General features: G+C 31.7%; 1 protein-coding gene and 1 long non-coding RNA gene across 2 annotated transcripts; both read left to right on the top strand.

Moving 5' to 3' along the window:
* Nucleotides 1–2,075: 2,075 nt before the first annotated feature.
* On the top strand, nt 2,076–12,013 carry LOC100819100 (uncharacterized). Its single transcript, XM_026128060.2, has 13 exons — nt 2,076–3,341; nt 4,948–5,469; nt 6,778–7,011; nt 7,479–7,588; nt 8,269–8,326; nt 8,679–8,942; nt 9,080–9,217; nt 9,745–9,796; nt 9,920–9,969; nt 10,292–10,351; nt 10,701–10,781; nt 11,466–11,657; nt 11,750–12,013. The coding sequence occupies exons 1-12, from the start codon at nt 2,349–2,351 to the stop codon at nt 11,544–11,546; spliced, it is 2,643 nt and encodes an 880-aa protein (XP_025983845.1). The 5' UTR covers nt 2,076–2,348; the 3' UTR covers nt 11,547–11,657; nt 11,750–12,013.
* A 478-nt stretch (nt 12,014–12,491) lies between these two features.
* Nucleotides 12,492–14,164, top strand: LOC121174637 (uncharacterized). Its single transcript, XR_005890853.1, has 2 exons — nt 12,492–13,868; nt 14,035–14,164. It is a non-coding gene; the product is annotated as an uncharacterized lncRNA (long non-coding RNA).
* The last annotated feature ends 2,860 nt before the right edge of the window (nt 14,165–17,024 follow it).

Here is a 17,024-nt window from a genome sequence, read left to right as displayed (position 1 = left end):
ACTAGTCTGGCCATGGTTGTCATGTGTGACCGTTAACTTTCCTCACATTTGTAATTTGGTCCCTACAAACTAGAAATGTGCTATATACCTATAGTAGGGATCGAATTAAGAATGTGTTAACATATATATGACTTAAAATAAGAATGCGGAAAAGGATTAACAAAGCAGGATCAAATCAATAACATTTACATGTATAGGGATCAATTTAATAAGTTTTTGTGCATAATAATCAAATTGAGAAATTATGAGACATATATAGACTAAATTGTATGTTTAACTTAAAGAAAATCATTTAACATCCTCATTTCTTGTTAAAGATCTACCGCAATTGCCACTATCACCACTACTATTTTGATTGTTATTATTGTTGCCATTAGTTAATTACCACAACCAATATCTTCATTCCGATGTTTTTTTTGTGCAATGATTATACTAAGGTTAGAACTTATGACCTCATGTATAATGTCCAAATTCTTAATCATTGGGTCAACCCTAGGAGTTTTTACCCATTATGATTAATTAATGTTGATATTAATAATTTTTTTACTATCATAGTCAGAGCTTTTAATATTATCATTGTTGTCACTATTATTACTACTTTAACATTACGAAATTAATATTCACCACAATTTTATCATTGTCGTTCATTGTTATGACTATTACTTTGTCTATCCTTCATTGTCATTGCCATCAAGAGAGCTTGAATTAAAACATAGAGTGATTTTTTTTTTGTTACTATTTGATAAATGTGAGATATTTTATCAACATTGGCAATAACTAAAGTTAGTTAAAAAAAATTAGCTAACTAATTTTTAGTAATATTTCTTTTTCAGATTTTTTTCATCTATAAACCTCAAACTTAACACTTACTTAAAAAGATCTCATTATTACATTTTCATTCAAACCACTTTAACGTTGACATAGGTTGGTTTAGGCTTTAGATTTTAGAATTAACATTTAATTTTAAAAACTTAAAATCATATTAATTTGAAGCTACATTATTATAAATTGAAGATTGGTTTTAATTTTTAATAAAAAGAATTGATTTTCATCTTTTAAACTCACAATTTGAAACTATATTGTAAACTGAAAATCGATAATTGATTTTTTTGGTAGATGAAAGTTGGAAAATAGCTTATTGACTCTCTATCTTAAATCAATTATCAACTCACATAAATTGTTTTTTTTACAGTTCCTTACCTAAATTGTTAATTGATTTAAGATAGTTATTTTTTCACCTTTATAGTCTGATTTAGTTATTTTTTCGTTCGAAATGTGTGTTTGTTAATGATTTAGGAAACATTTTATACATAATCAGAATTAAATACAATTTTTTTTACTAAATAGATTGTTCTTATTTATGTAAATGAAATAGAACTTTACATAATTACATCAACCTTGGGGTTAATTGGACTAGTTTATGAATTCAATTTAATTTTAAAATAGTAGTATTTTTTAAATTGGGAATGGGAATGGCTAAAAAAGCCGATAAGATAAAGAATAAATCGTTACCTTCCCCATGTAACTAATGTTATCCTTACACGCCACGGTCTAGTTAAACTAAACTCCTAAACCAATATCAGCACATAATGTTGAGATTTAGTACTACACTATTTGATCTATTTTGTTTGCAATTTTGGAAAAAAAATTATATCATTTTAATTATAATTAATAAATTTTACCTATAACTATTTAATGTGAAGCGAAAAGAAAAATATTGATAAAAATTCTAACAGACAAAAAAGTATATTAAGAAATTGTATAATAATTTTTAACAAATTTAAATATTAAATATTTTCCTTAATTTATGTGAAAATCCTTATATATATATATAGGATGAGAAACTAGTATTTTCTAATCAAATCGAGAAATTTAACTTTATTAAACATTAAGTGAGTTGTTATCAATATTTATGTCTTTGATTATTACCAAATAAAAAAAAAAGTATTTTTCTAATCACAAAACGTCTCATTCTGGAATCGATACTTTGGATTTGATTTGGTTTTTATGATTTTTCTAATCACAAAATGCCTCATTCTAAAATCGAGTGGAACGCTTAAGCCAAGAAGAACGCTTCCACAGTTAGACCCTATTCCCACGCTTATATCATATCACATATCACTCTCACTCTCTCACACACACAATAAACAAAGAGAAACTCCATACAAAAGTCTTCTCTTCTGTCACCAGCTACTCAAACAACAACCGTTGATCATGGACCCTCATGTTCTTTTCATGCGATTGTGTCTGTTTCAACTTTGAAACAACAAAGTTACTTAACCACGTTGGTTCCTAGTACTGTGTTGATTGCTTGGAATGCTGTTGTTACAATAACAATAATATTAATAATGGTTGAGAGAACCGTGTCTGCTGGCTCCACCATCAAGGTTGTTTCCAAGAAGTCCTTGTGTGGATTCTTCACAATGACAACGTTGTTGTTCATGTTGTCATGGCTGTTCGTTCTTCGTTCCACTCGCTCCGAGGCTTCGCCTAACTCAAATCTTTTCTCTTCCTTCAGCAACTCAGATTTTGATCAGTCAGTGCAGCAGCAAAAACACATGGAAGAAGAAGTTGAACCATCTAATTTTGGCAATAGAGCAATACTTGTAAACAATATAGAGGCAACAACAACACATGATGAGAAACAACAACAACAACAACAACAACTAGGTGTGAAATGCAAAGCACATGACAAGGCTGTTCTAAGAGTTTTCATGTATGATTTGCCTCCTGAGTTTCATTTTGGACTATTGGATTGGAAGCCTGAAGAGAATGTTAACAGTGTTTGGCCTGATATCAAAACCAAAGCACCCCATTACCCTGGAGGGTTGAATTCGCAGCATAGTATAGAGTATTGGCTCACTTTGGATCTTCTTGCTTCAGAACTACCTGAAGCTGAAGCACAATCTAATGCTAGGAGTGTAATCAGAGTTAGAAACTCTAGTGAATCTGATGTGGTATTTGTGCCATTCTTTTCCTCTCTTTGTTATAACCGGTTCTCCTCCAAAACTAATCCACATGAGAAGAGGAGCATGAACAAGGTGCTGCAAGAAAAATTGGTGAAGTATGTGACGGAACAAGAGGAATGGAAGAGGTCTGGGGGGAAGGATCATGTGATCGTGGCTCACCATCCAAATAGTATGTTGGATGCAAGAATGAAGTTGTGGCCTGGCACTTTCATACTCTCAGATTTTGGGAGGTATCCTACAAACATAGCCAATGTTGAGAAAGATGTGATTGCACCTTACAAACATGTGGTTGGATCCTATGATAATGATCAGTCCAGCTTCGATAGCCGTCCAACATTGCTGTACTTCCAAGGAGCTATATACAGAAAAGATGTATGTTTTGTCTCACTCTCTAATATCTTTTTTTTTTTAAGTTTTGTTGAATTGAATCTTTCCTTTTTGTCTTTACATCATACTTTTGGTTGAGTAAGTTTCACACATCAAGATGGAGTTCTTGCATTTTGGTTTGATGCAATAATAATATCCAGCACAACTAATTCTTTGTTTGAAAAAATGGTATTTTTTAGTTGGTCATCTTAGTTACATAATTGTACACAAATATTAGATGTAGGCACCTTTAAGGAGAAAAAAAAATTTAAGAGGCTAGAGTTGTGGTTTATTGGTAAAACCAGAAATTTAAATAGTTTGTCTTGTAGACCACATCATCCATCCTCCATATGTGGGATTTTATTCCAAAATGAAATAACAAATGCTGTTGACTTATTCAGGTTGCATCACTACGAATTTCTGTTCTAAACTACTCCTCAGGTTGCATCACTTGCACATGGGTTAAATTACTCTTAACTTATTCTTGTTTTCTAAATAAAATCAATACCTCACAGCTGCAGAGAAAAGTAATGAAACAAGCTCATCATATTTTCATCTTATGCTGAGGACCATAGGTCCTCTTTTGAAATTTCAGACCTATAAGTTGTTGTGTGATCATATGCCTAATAAAGTTTACTTGTTTACTTAGTGAACATATTCATTTATGGATGCAGTTGCAGTTAGGAATTTCTGTTCTAAACTGCTCCTCAGGTTGCATCACATACACAAGGGCTAAAGTATTCTTAAACTTTTTTTTCCTATAAAATAAAATCAATATCTCATAGCTGCAGAAAAAAGTAATGGAACGAGTTCGAATTTTCAGCTTATGCTGAGGACCATAAGTTCTCTTTTGAAATTTCAGACCTATAAGTTGTTGTGTGATCATGTGCCTAATAATGTTTACTTGTTTACTTAGTGAACATTCATTTATGGATGCAGTTGGTGTCAGCTCATGTTAAATGTACACCGTGCTTGTAGTTGTAGCTACATTTGCACATAATGTTCCTCAAAAAGTTGGCAGCACATGTTATTGAGTATTGACCAACCACTGTCCAGTGGAAAAAGTTTGATAGTATTTTGCATTTTAGGTTTTAGTTCATGTAATTATTTTTATGATTGCCATAATCTCCAAATGATCTGTCTTTGGTCCTTCTGTTACAAAAACACTTGGCATTCTCACTTGTCACATTACAAAGATGTTTGTGGCAATATCATATAGAGTCAAATAGGTGTTTTGATGATTGGACATTAAAAGTTAAAACTAATTACAGACAATTAGTTTTTTTTTTTTTTTTTACAAGAGCTAAAAGTTAAAAGTACCAATATATTTATAGGGAAAATGTATTTAACTCTATTTTGTAAAGGTCAAAATTTAGATGCAGTATGTGCTATTAATGTTATTCTCCAATCAAAACTGAGGTTTCATTTTGGTAATCTATCTTGATAATTCTTGTTATACATATAACTAGGTGAAATTCCAATTCTGATAGTAGAACATCACCAAAAACACACGTAAAACATTGTCCTTCTCCAAATCCAAGTTTCATTTCCTAAACATATGAAATATTCCATGTCTCAACTTGATCTTTTTCTTGTTCTCATATATACACAGGGAGGCCATGTACGGCACGAGCTATACTATCTTGTTAAAAATGAAAAGGACGTGCATTTTTCATTTGGGAATGTTGAAAAGGGTGGTGTGAGAAATGCAGCAGAAGGCATGCGTTCTTCCAAGTTCTGCCTGAACATAGCCGGCGACACCCCTTCGTCGAACCGGCTTTTCGATGCCATTGCCAGCCACTGCGTCCCCGTTATCATCAGCGACGAAATCGAGCTTCCCTACGAGGATGTCATTGACTACTCTCAGTTCTGCGTGTTCGTGCGCACAAGAGATGCTCTCAAGAAGAGGTATCTTATAAACTTCATCAGGAGCATTGGGAAGGAAGAGTGGACAAGAATGTGGAACAGGTTGAAAGAGGTTGAGAGTTTCTTTGAGTTTCAGTTCCCATCTAAGGAGGGTGATGCTGTCCAAATGATTTGGAAGGCTGTTGCACGTAAAGTTCCTTTCATGAAGCTCAAGACTAATAGGTCTAGGAGATTTCTGAGGTCTCTTTATGGGAATCACAATTTTTGGTGAATGTTAATTTCGTTGGATTGGATATAATTGCAAATTAAAGACAAAACTTAAATATACTACTTAATTAGGTCTTGTTTTTCTCATCAGAATTCAAGTTTAATTTCGGTAATCTGGATAATCCTGAAATATATACCTTTATTATAAGGATTACCCAAGTCAAACTTTAAGTCTGACTAGAATATACAAACAAAACAACACCTAAACAACCGTATCCTTAAGTTTTGTCCTATCACAATCCATAAATACAAATGATTTTAGGTTTGGCCTTTAGAGATGTCACAACATGAACACCCCATATATATATATATATATATATATATATATATATATATATATATATATGTATTGTAGTGATTTTGATGCTGACACTGTAAGGTAACGTTCATATCTGATAGGAAAGAGGCTTTAGGCAAATTTGGTTTCATTTGGGGGTGTACTATGAAAGTAGTGTCTTTTGTTGTTGATTTGATGATCAACCTTTTTTCTTTGGGGGTGTTTAGAAAGTGATATTACTTGACACGAACTGGCCATATGTGTTATCAACTTTTTAGTTTTCCTTTGGGACTTTACAGATTCCATGATGCTTTCTTTTATCAGCTTAATTTCAGATGTCACACTCACACTACTATAATTGTGTTTTCCTCTAGAAAGACCATTTAGCATTTTCTTGTCATAGTATACATGGAATGATTGATCAAAGCCAGAGAGTGTGAAGAAATTAAAATAAATGTGTAAGAATCTTTTTTTTTTAAATCAAAACATTATTATAAACAAGTTTTTGGGTGAGCTAGCACATGGATATGCCTCCATGAAAATGCCACTAAACACTCAAATGAAACTAAAATAGCAGTGTAAATCTTTTTATAATATCAGTACAATTAAATATGTTCACCAAAAAAATATTTTAGTCAAATACTAAAAATATATAAGATAAAAATAAAAGGTGTAATGAAAATTTAAATATAATTATCGTTAATTTTAGGAGAGTTGATAGTTATTATTCGTATTAATTTTTATTGATTAATTCACATGAAGTTGTTTTAATTTTAAAAAAAAATTGAGTACGACAAGTTTTAGTACATAACTGTACTAAATATCCAAAGAATATATGTGGTTTGTAAAAAAAAAAATGACATTAATAAAATAGTTAAATTTTATTTAATGTCCGTCTAAAAATTGTTTGTAGTATTTTATATGATTTAAGATAATTATTTTTGCAATTGGGAAATCCAAAAGGACCCCAATCTAAGAATAAATTGTAAAACCCATGATAAATCTCAAGAAAAGACACGTTAGCGAGTCTAAGGAATGAGAATGGCGCTATCTTCATCTTCATCACCACCGCTTCTTCCCTTCGATCTCCAACGGCACCGTTTAGTTAGCCTCAAACCCTATACTCGTTCTCGTTCTTCTCAGTCTCAGCACACCGTCACCGTCACCGTCACCGCCGCTAAAGCTAAAGCTTCTTCTGCTACTCCGTTAGTTTACTCCACCAGACAAGGGTTTGACACCGTCAACATTGCCGAAGATGTCACCCAGGTACTCTACTACCTACTTCCCTTCACTTCCCAATTAGGAGAACAAAGTTTAATGAAAAAAAAGAAAAAACTGCAACCAGCTTCTTCATTTGCTTATGTATAAGTTAAAAAAAAAATCATCTTTTTAGAGAAGCTTTGGAGAAAACTTGTTCTAATTAGCTTATTCATAAGCTAATTTTAAATTATGGAGAAGCTGGTTGCATTTTTTTTTCTTCTCCTAGAAGTGCTTTTGAACAAGTTTATCTAAATATTATAACTTCTAATCTTATTCCTAAAATACCCATATAATTAGATGATTTAAGTGATGGTTATATTTAACGATATCTATCACTAATAAACTCTGCAAGGGTACAAAAGAATTTAACAATTTTAATACATTTGAAAAGTGGTCATATGTTTCTTATCATTAGGACTCACCAAAAAGCTCTCTTTTTTAATTTTGAATGATTTTACGAATTCGTCGTGCAGTTGATTGGAAATACGCCAATGGTGTACCTCAATAAAGTTACGGAAGGTTGTGTGGCTAACATTGCTGCAAAACTTGAGTCTATGGAACCTTGCCGAAGTGTCAAGGACAGGTAGGTTATACTTTTATTCATCAGAAGAAGATTAATGCTAACAATACCTGCATATTCATTTTGCTGAAATTTGAAACTTGTCAGGACTTGTTAAATTATCAATACGGAGTGGGATTTACATTATTTACATAATTTTGTGAGTATCATTAGTAAAAAGTGTGTTAGAAAGAATGTGATAGATAGAATGAAAATTTATGATCCTAGACATTGCCAAAGGAGGTTAATGAATTATTATTATTAGGAAAATACTGAGAGGTACACAACACTATAACAGTTTTTGTAAATACACCGGGGTGAAATTTTATCTCTTAAAACATTGTTTCTCTCCTCACTCATAGATTCATCCATCTCTTGATTGATTAAAAAGTTGTTAGCGACACTCATATGTAAGGTTATTTTTACCAACTAACAATGCTATTGTATTGCTATTTGTTTTGACATGCTTTAGTTTTGTTAAGGATTGGTTTTGTGATATGTTAGATAATCGCGTTCCCAATCCTGAGTTTGACTCATCTTGTCAGAAGCTTTTTCACATTCCATGATTTGCACTATGCAAATTGTTTTCTCTTTCATGTTTGACATGCTTTTTTTTTTTTTTTTGTTAAGGATGGAGTTTGATGTTCAGATAATCAGCTTTAACATATATCATGTGTTGACATCTGTTATTGTTCAAATGTCAGAATTGGCTATAGTATGTTATCTGATGCTGAAGAGATTGGAGCAATTTCTCCTGGGAAGGTACATTATGAATATTTTTTGTGTATATATCAATGCAATCTTTGCTATTCCATCTATCTCTAAACTTATTGTATTGTAACCAAGTGATTGGGTATAAGTGGTTAATGTGCTGAAGTTAAAGTTAAGTCGTTTGGGTACTACCTGAGTTCCATCGTTGGCGGAAACAATTTTTGGTCGGGCTTTACTTACCTCCTGGCCGAACTCCGGATTAGTTAGGGTCATTTTTCTCTCATGAACCAAAGGGTTAAGACAAAAAAAAAAAAACTTACTGTATTGTGATGTAATAGTTTGTACAAAGCCAAGGTATTGAATCTCTGATTTTCTCTACATTCCTGATCCTGTATTGGTGCAGACCATTTTGGTTGAACCAACAACTGGAAATACGGGACTTGGCATTGCTTTTGTTGCAGCAACAAAGGGGTACAAACTTATAGTCACAATGCCAGCTTCTGTTAATGTTGAGAGAAGAATCCTTTTACGTGCATTTGGTGCAGAGGTTATTTTGACTGATGCTGAGAAGGGGCTAAAAGGGGCAGTTGACAAAGCTGAAGAAATTGTTCACAGCACAAACAATGCTTACATGTTTCGGCAGTTTGATAACATGACTAATACAAAGGTTAAGTCTTAATGCATCTCCCATAAGACCTTCACTTAATCAATCACTGTTTTGAATTATTTATCGCATCAATGAAACTAGAAACTATAAAATAAATTAATTTACATGTTATTAAGATTTATATGCACAAATTACAGATCCACTTCGAAACTACAGGGCCAGAGATATGGGAGGATACCATGGGTAATGTTGACATATTGGTAGCTGGGATTGGAACTGGTGGCACTGTTACTGGCACTGGACAATATCTGAAAATGATGAACAAAAATATAAAGGTTTGATTATTCATTTGATGTGAATTTAGTTGTTATTTCAAATTGAATGAGATACTTGTTGGCCCTGTGGCACTAACTTCCACTCCTAAGTATATCAGTTCCTGAATTCAAGTCCCATAATTTGCACTTCTTTAGTTTTAAAAGAAATTATATGCAATTGTTATTGAATTAGTTTGCTGACAGCATCCACATTATATTTCTCATATTTGGAATCTCTGGAGACCTGGCTCTGTGTCCTGTGTTGGAAAGGGAGAGGGAGAGGGTCAAGAGTGAATAAAAAAAGGAGAAAGGATCCAGAAGGAACACATAAAATATTAGTTTGACTATTCTAGCATACATTTGATTAAACCAGAAATTGTAGTCAACATTTTCCAGGAATTGTGTCATTTGTGACATGCTCAAGTGTATTAGGCTTATGATAGACAATTATAGGTGTATGCTCCTTACATTTAAATTGCAAGTGATGCTTTATTTGTTCTACTTTCTTTAACCTAGCATTAAAGTGTGCTATATTATGTCTTGCTTAGGTGGTTGGGGTGGAACCTGCAGACAGAAGTGTTGTTTCGGGTGACAGTCCTGGTATGAATATTTTACAAAGTTTATGAATGCTATTTTTCCCCTCTTCATATTGTTAGTTTCAAGGCCAATAACCACTTAAAACATTTTCTTGTCAGTTGTTGACTGTATTGGATTTGGTTGTAGGTTTCATGCCAAGCATTTTGGATGTCAAACTGCTTGATGAAGTTATCAAGGTAAAAATAATTATTCCTCCTCTGCTGTATACTTTCCTCTTTATTTCTTGGTCAGAATAATCTGCTAGAGGTTATTCTCTTTGGCTTTGGTATTTCTATACTAAAGAGCAAGCTTTGTCTCGTGAGTTTTGGTGATCACGAGTTCAATTTTAGAGTCATCTACATAAGATTTAATTGCTTTATCCGGAGTGTCATATACTAAACTCTCTTTAGTTATTGCTTTAGTGGCTTTTTGTTTCTAATCATGCAGTGCTGTTATCTTCATAATTTGCATAAATAGATTATTTTGAACAATTAATTAACCTGACACATGAAAGTACAGGTTACAAATGTTGAAGCGGTTGAAATGGCAAGGAGATTAGCATTGAAAGAAGGTTTGCTGGTACGTTATAAGTTAAAATATTGAGTAAATCCTCATTCTAGTCCTCGAGATTGTAACTGTTGGTCACTTTAGTCTTTGGCTTTACAAAATTCCTACTTTAGTCCTACTAAAAATCATTTTACTTGTAAATTATCTTTGAATATATTTTAATGTTAATTATCAGCAAAGTTTTGCAATATTTTGGCTATAAATTGAAGTATGGGATCTGCATTTAGCTTTGTATAGATATTTTTAGCGTGCGTATATTCTAGATGCAAAATTCAATTTAGTTATTGGCTTGACATTCTTCATCTTTGGTTTATACTTTTTACAATAGCTTCTATCATAATTGATTCAAATTTCTGTCTAGGTTGGGATTTCTTCAGGAGCTGCAGCAGCTGCTGCCATAAATTTAGCAAGACGGCCTGAGAATTCTGGGAAACTTATTGTGGTGAGTTTATTTCTCAAATATTTTGGATTTCTTTTATGTTGTTTTCATTGGATGTACTGGACAGGTTTTATATATATGAACCAGTGTTGAAAATTGATTTGATAGAATAAAATGAAGCTTAGTGAATTTTTCTCACAACTAATTGGTGTTGTGTCTAGAGATGTGTTCCTCTGTTTATTTTGGTGCTTGTGTTTAGTTTGAGTTGTTGAATGTTAAACTGAATAGTTTATTTTGCTTCCTGCATGTTCTTTGGTCCCAGGTTATTTTTTGGTATTCTTATCTCCTTAATTAGATCATTATGGCTCCTTGAAAAATTAACCTCTTCTAAGCAAAATTTATGTGGAATCATGATTCTTCTGTCTTCATTTGGTTTTAAAAATTGCAAGATCAGTGGCTAGGAGCAAATTAAATATCTTTTGGGTTTATTAGATGAAGTTGGGTGTCTGTGTTTCCCATCACAGAAGTGGCAGTTGATGGCAAAGCATAAGAGTGTGACAAATAAGGGCTTAGGAAAAGATGCTGTCTAAGAATTAGAAAAGTTGGAAATTTGGAGAGCAGAAGTATATATACAGAATGAATGCATTTAGATGTTCTATTTTATTACTTTCCGTGCTAAGTTATTCTCATGTTAATAAAGCTTCCTAATGTTGATTCTAACTTTGTGTCTTATTTTGCACATTGAAGGTTATTTTTCCGAGTTTTGGTGAGAGATATATTTCTACTGCTCTCTTTCATTCTATCTATGAAGAGGTTCAGAAAATGTAAAATTTAGATTCTACCTTAATGAGGACAATTGCCTATTTATTGGAGATTGAAGCTGCTCTCATGGCACTACTATTCAAAGAAGTAGCAGCTGCCTCATGCTTTGTATAGGAGGTATATCCTCACACCGTTCTTGGATAGAATCAATGTTAAAAGATGAAAATGGTCCTCTGCATATGTTTTAACCTTTGGATTTTATGCATCAGATGCACCATTTGGACAAGGCACAATTCTTGAAGCTAAAGGGGGACTGACATGATGTACAATGTCTTTATTTATTTATTTATTTAATTTTCATTTTTTTACTGGTAATCTAGCGTTGTCTATTCTTTTCATTTTTCTTCACTTTCCCTTCCCAAGTCTGTCAATTATTGAGTAGTATTCAAATGTTTTACTGGATTGTTGACATTTTTTTTCCTATTTACTATTATCTGACTATGTATGTTATATACTATGTAGATGGTTTATTAGTGCGCTATCCATTATTTATTCAGCAGAATTAGTGCTTCTGTACAGATTAAATATTGCTTCTTAAAGTGACAAAGAATTATATTTCAAAGTATTGAGTGCAAGGAAACTTTGCGGTAGTTACTAAGATCTCCTAGTCTGCTTTATTAGTGATGATTTAATTTTATAAATTTAATTGAAAAAATAATTACAAAATCCGTTTCAAAGGGTTGGTTATGTCTAGCATGGACTTGTTAAATCTTGGTCCATGATGATATCTTTACATATCAACTGTTGGATATAATAAAAAATAAATAAACGGTTAGATAGCTGTCATTTATTTTTGATCGGATGCATTGGTTATGTAAATTATGGAAGGCTGATTCAATTGATAAAGATCAAACTTATATCCCATAAAGATATGAGTTTGAATCTTACTGTTAATGTAAAAATCTTATTGATAGATTATTTGTAAGTAATAAACTTTGAAGCTTGTTTTGATCTTGGTGAGTTTTCGAGACTCAACTCAAATAAACTTTTAGTAATAAAAAAAAGTGTGAAAAAATTGTCACTTAATTCCCATATTGATGCCAATTTTAGTGAATATTGTAAGTAGTAAATCTAAACAGTGGCTACGTCAATCTACCACCTGTCTCATTTGAAGGTGTATCTTAATAGTTAATAATTCTATTGTTCAGACGTCAGTGCCAATAGCCACACAATTCATATCATATCATACTCCCAAAATTCCTGCCTCAATGTTTCACGAGGTGCAAACAAATGAACATAGTCATTTACAAAGTTATTAACTTGAGCATATTCACGGTTCTGAATTCCTTACATTGGTAAAACACTTAATAGGAAGCAATGGCAAGTTTCTTTCAGAGGGGAGAAATCATGTTTCAAAATTAAAATCATAATAGTTGTTCCTAGCTTTTTTTATTTTTGTCGATTAATGTTGGTTAGTTATTTTTGTTAGAATGCTAGTTCTTCCTAGCTTAGTAGGACTAATAACTAGGTTATGATTTGGATTTCTTGATTTGCAGAAAATAGAACAACCCGTGTGTTCCGTAAGATGCAAAGTCGTGAATTATAACATTTTTGCTAAATGAACTTGTGCGAAATTGCAAGCTATTTTCTTTTCATTTTTAATGTCTTTTTTACTCTATTCCTTTTCTTGCATTGAATTGTCAGTTGATGTTTGCTCTATTGGGGTTAGGAAGGAATTAGAGTAAGCACGAGTTCCCATGCTCAACCTTGTTGCTCTCACCATCAATGCACTAGCAACTTTAAAATATGAAGACTCTTAGAATAATCATTTATCAGCCCCATGTGATTGAGGTTTATGTTTAGTGATGCTTAATCTTGTCCTACATGTTTATACATATACTTTTTTTATGAAAGTGATAGAAAAGTTGGACAATTACACTTCTTGATGGCATTAGAAAAATATCTCTGTATTGAGGGACATTATACATGAATACATGATCCATTCTAAGCTCTTTTATTTGATGGTTTTATCACATGAACTGTTATTTTATTTGAAAGCAATTTATAAATCCGTTTTATTTTTTATTTTATTTTTTTACTTTGAATTGGTTTTGAAATCACCTAAGCATGGACTAACCGAACACCACACTGACACAGACTTGTATCATTGAATTGCTTGTGGGCATTTGTTACTTGTAAGATCTCTTGTACTGATATTGTAATGAGAGACTACTCAGTCCCATCATATTCATAGTGCAAGTGGCTATTTGTTACTTGTATTGATATTGTATGTGCTTTCTCTTCCAATTATGATTTTACGTAATTTCTTATCAGGTAAATGAAGAAGGCAAGGTATAGTTTTAAGGTGCACTCAAGCAACATATATAGGTAAATAATTGAAAGTTTTTTCTTTTTATCGTAAAGTATTAATTATTAATTTATTAGTTTTTGTTAGTAGAAGGATTCAACTGCAACTTTTTTTTTTCATTTCATTCTTTTTTAACCAGTCAACTAAGATAATTGAAAGTTAATTACCTTGGCAAATTTAATGCAGAAAATGGTGCCGGTGTCATCAAGTCCATGCCAGCATTCAACGTTTTAATGGTGATTTTGTCTTTTCTAAATGAGTACATGTAAAGTAATTATTTTAGTTATCAATGATAAAATTAACTGTTAAATTTTAAGGCATGTATTATCGTTATATATGTATATATATGTAATATTAACTATTGTTGTTATCGTCAGATATTAATTAAGATTACTTAGAAATTAATTACTTTATTTTCTAAGTTGCCCACACATATATAATTGACCTAATACGTACCCATTGTTGATTCTTCAACTCTTGGATACAAACAGCGTTTGAATTGTCGATTCTATCGAATTAGAGTTGTATTTGTAACTCAAGTTTTAAATTCAACATGGTCATATACAGACGATATAGCTATATATGCAAAACAGAAACGAATAGTTTCCTCCTAACCAGACCATGCCTCAGCATTTTTTCCTCAAGCTTCAGATATGATTACATTTTAGCACTTTATTATTCCTCAAGTCAAGCAAATATATTATTAAACATTTTTTTGTTTGTTGTTCTGATATATAGATATATACTAATTAAGCTTGAACCCAGTCCCTAATGATCATTGTCATAGAATAATTACCATAGAGACCAAGTATCCGGTATTACACATACATATATTCTTTGTTTCAAATGAATGAAAATTTAATTTCCATTTAAATAGTGACTTTTTTTTTCCTCTTTCTTTTTGGTCATACGGCAAGACTACTACAATTTTGTACCGTACAATGTTAATAACACTAACAGAATCATTATTATTGTTGAAACTTACGTTTGTGTTCTATTAGGCTTGCTCCATAATGACCCCTATTATAATTTTAAGAAACTGCCACTCCTTTTCTGTCGTCATTGGTCCATATGCTTAGCCTAATTTGAAGGCCAATTAAATGCTACTATGGACTTGACATGTAGTAAGCAAACCCACTTCATTTTCCACATTATAGCATAGATGTTGATTTACACTAAGAAAGAGAGAGAGAGAGAGAGAAACCTAATGGCTTAATATTAGGAACAGGACAAAACTTAAATTGCATTGAAGGCAATGGGATCACATTTGTAATTGGGCAATAACAATGATTTAGTAGGTTGTCCCCAATTAGTCTTTCATGTGTAACTCGTTTCAATTTAGACTCAACTAAAGAGAAAAAAAAATTTCATTGCTATGTTTTTTCATATGGCATTAATTATTGAAAAAATTAAAGTGCCACGCATGCATCTTAATAACATGTGCAGTATGGGGCTGTGAAGCTCTTCACTTAATTAGCATCATGTTGTGGTCCCATGTATGGACTTGTCTTATGTTTTGCACGAAAAGGAAGGGCCTATTCATGAGGATCATAACAAATGCAAACTCTTACTACTATCTCACATGACAGCCATGCAATGTTAGGTAAAATTGTCATTGCAATGTTGTGGCAAACGGAGTTAATATAGTAGTGGTGTGAGAGTTTACACGATTAGCATTAATCTTCACTTAACTATTGGGATAATTCAAAGATTCGTTTTTGAATTGTGTTTCTTCCTGGATTTTACTGTTAATTATGTATGCAAATGTCTTTGAATTGGAAAAGAGTAACCTAACTCATTGAATTGCCATTAAAACATAGTATCTATCATAAATCTATTCTCTCCTACTACGAATTAAAAAAATTTTAAACTTAAACTATTAATTAAAATGAATATATCTTTCTGCAAGTCTTCCTTTATATCTTGTTACTATTACTACTTTATAAAAAATATTAAAAAAATACATTTAATAACTTGAAAATATAAAAACATTCAATACTTATACCATATAAAGAAAATAGGATGATTAGTAAGATGATGTAATAAGAGAATTATATATCCTCCTATAACAAATTAATGTTGGGGCTTTATTTGAACAAAACAATTACTTACACTTGTGTACAAAATACTTACTTTTTTAATAAAAAAAACCCACATTTAATTAATTAAAGTTAGTTGGCAAAATCGATAATTTTATATTACATTTTTCAAGATATCTAAAGGGTAAGTCTATGGAGATTTTGTATGGAAAATGGGACTTATACAAGGACCATCTTTATTTGTGGCTTCATCCTTTTCAAAACTAAGTAGGATCACGTTTCAACATGACTCTTGCAGAAGCAATTACCCTTACCTAGCTATGCCCGATTCGATCAGTGTCAAAAGAGGAACAAAATTTTCAAATTCGTATTTAATTAAACCCCTTCTTTCTTTTCTTTTCTTTTTGGCTTCTGCCCACCAAACAAAATAGGGAGAGAAGGAAAAAAAATGACTTGGTAGAAGGGTAATCATGTGTGCATGCATTAATAAGCAAAAACTTAGGATGTTTTTATATTAAAAGAAGAAATTCTTATACCCTTTGAATATAAGTCATTAAGAATTCATAATCGTATATGATACTTGTTTCTTTCTAGAAATGCTTTCATGTAGAGTTGAACCTTGAACATTGAGGGAACTCAGGGAAGTCTATATATTTTGCTAATTAAGTTAAACTTATTTTTCACTTGTATAAGGTGATGTTTAGCATACTAATTAAGGGGAAAAAATGAGATATATAAATTGGTAATATTCAAATAATTTCATTATTTAATGTATATAATTAATATTTTTAATTGAATTATCAGAGTCAAAAGAGTAAAATTGGATATAAAAAAAATCTCACACACATCTATCTTTCACATTGTCACCCACTCACCCTCTCCGCCTCCGTTAACATTAGTACATTATCTTCATGGATTAGTTATTTAAATAAATATCAACATAACTATTACATAAATAGATTATAAGTGTTTATTATAAACATAATAATAACTATTTTTGTAAAACCAGTTATATAACTGAATATATATTTATATATAATTGATGTCAGAATTTTTTTTAGACTGTTTCTAAAATAACCGACGTAGAATATTCATTCCAATATTATAAAATATTACTATCTCAGCCTCTGTTTTTGT

The sequence above is a fragment of the Glycine max genome, chromosome 3 (genome assembly GCF_000004515.6).
Source record: "Glycine max cultivar Williams 82 chromosome 3, Glycine_max_v4.0, whole genome shotgun sequence".
Classification (NCBI taxonomy): domain Eukaryota; kingdom Viridiplantae; phylum Streptophyta; class Magnoliopsida; order Fabales; family Fabaceae; genus Glycine; species Glycine max.
This window is presented reverse-complemented; position numbering and strand designations above follow the sequence as displayed.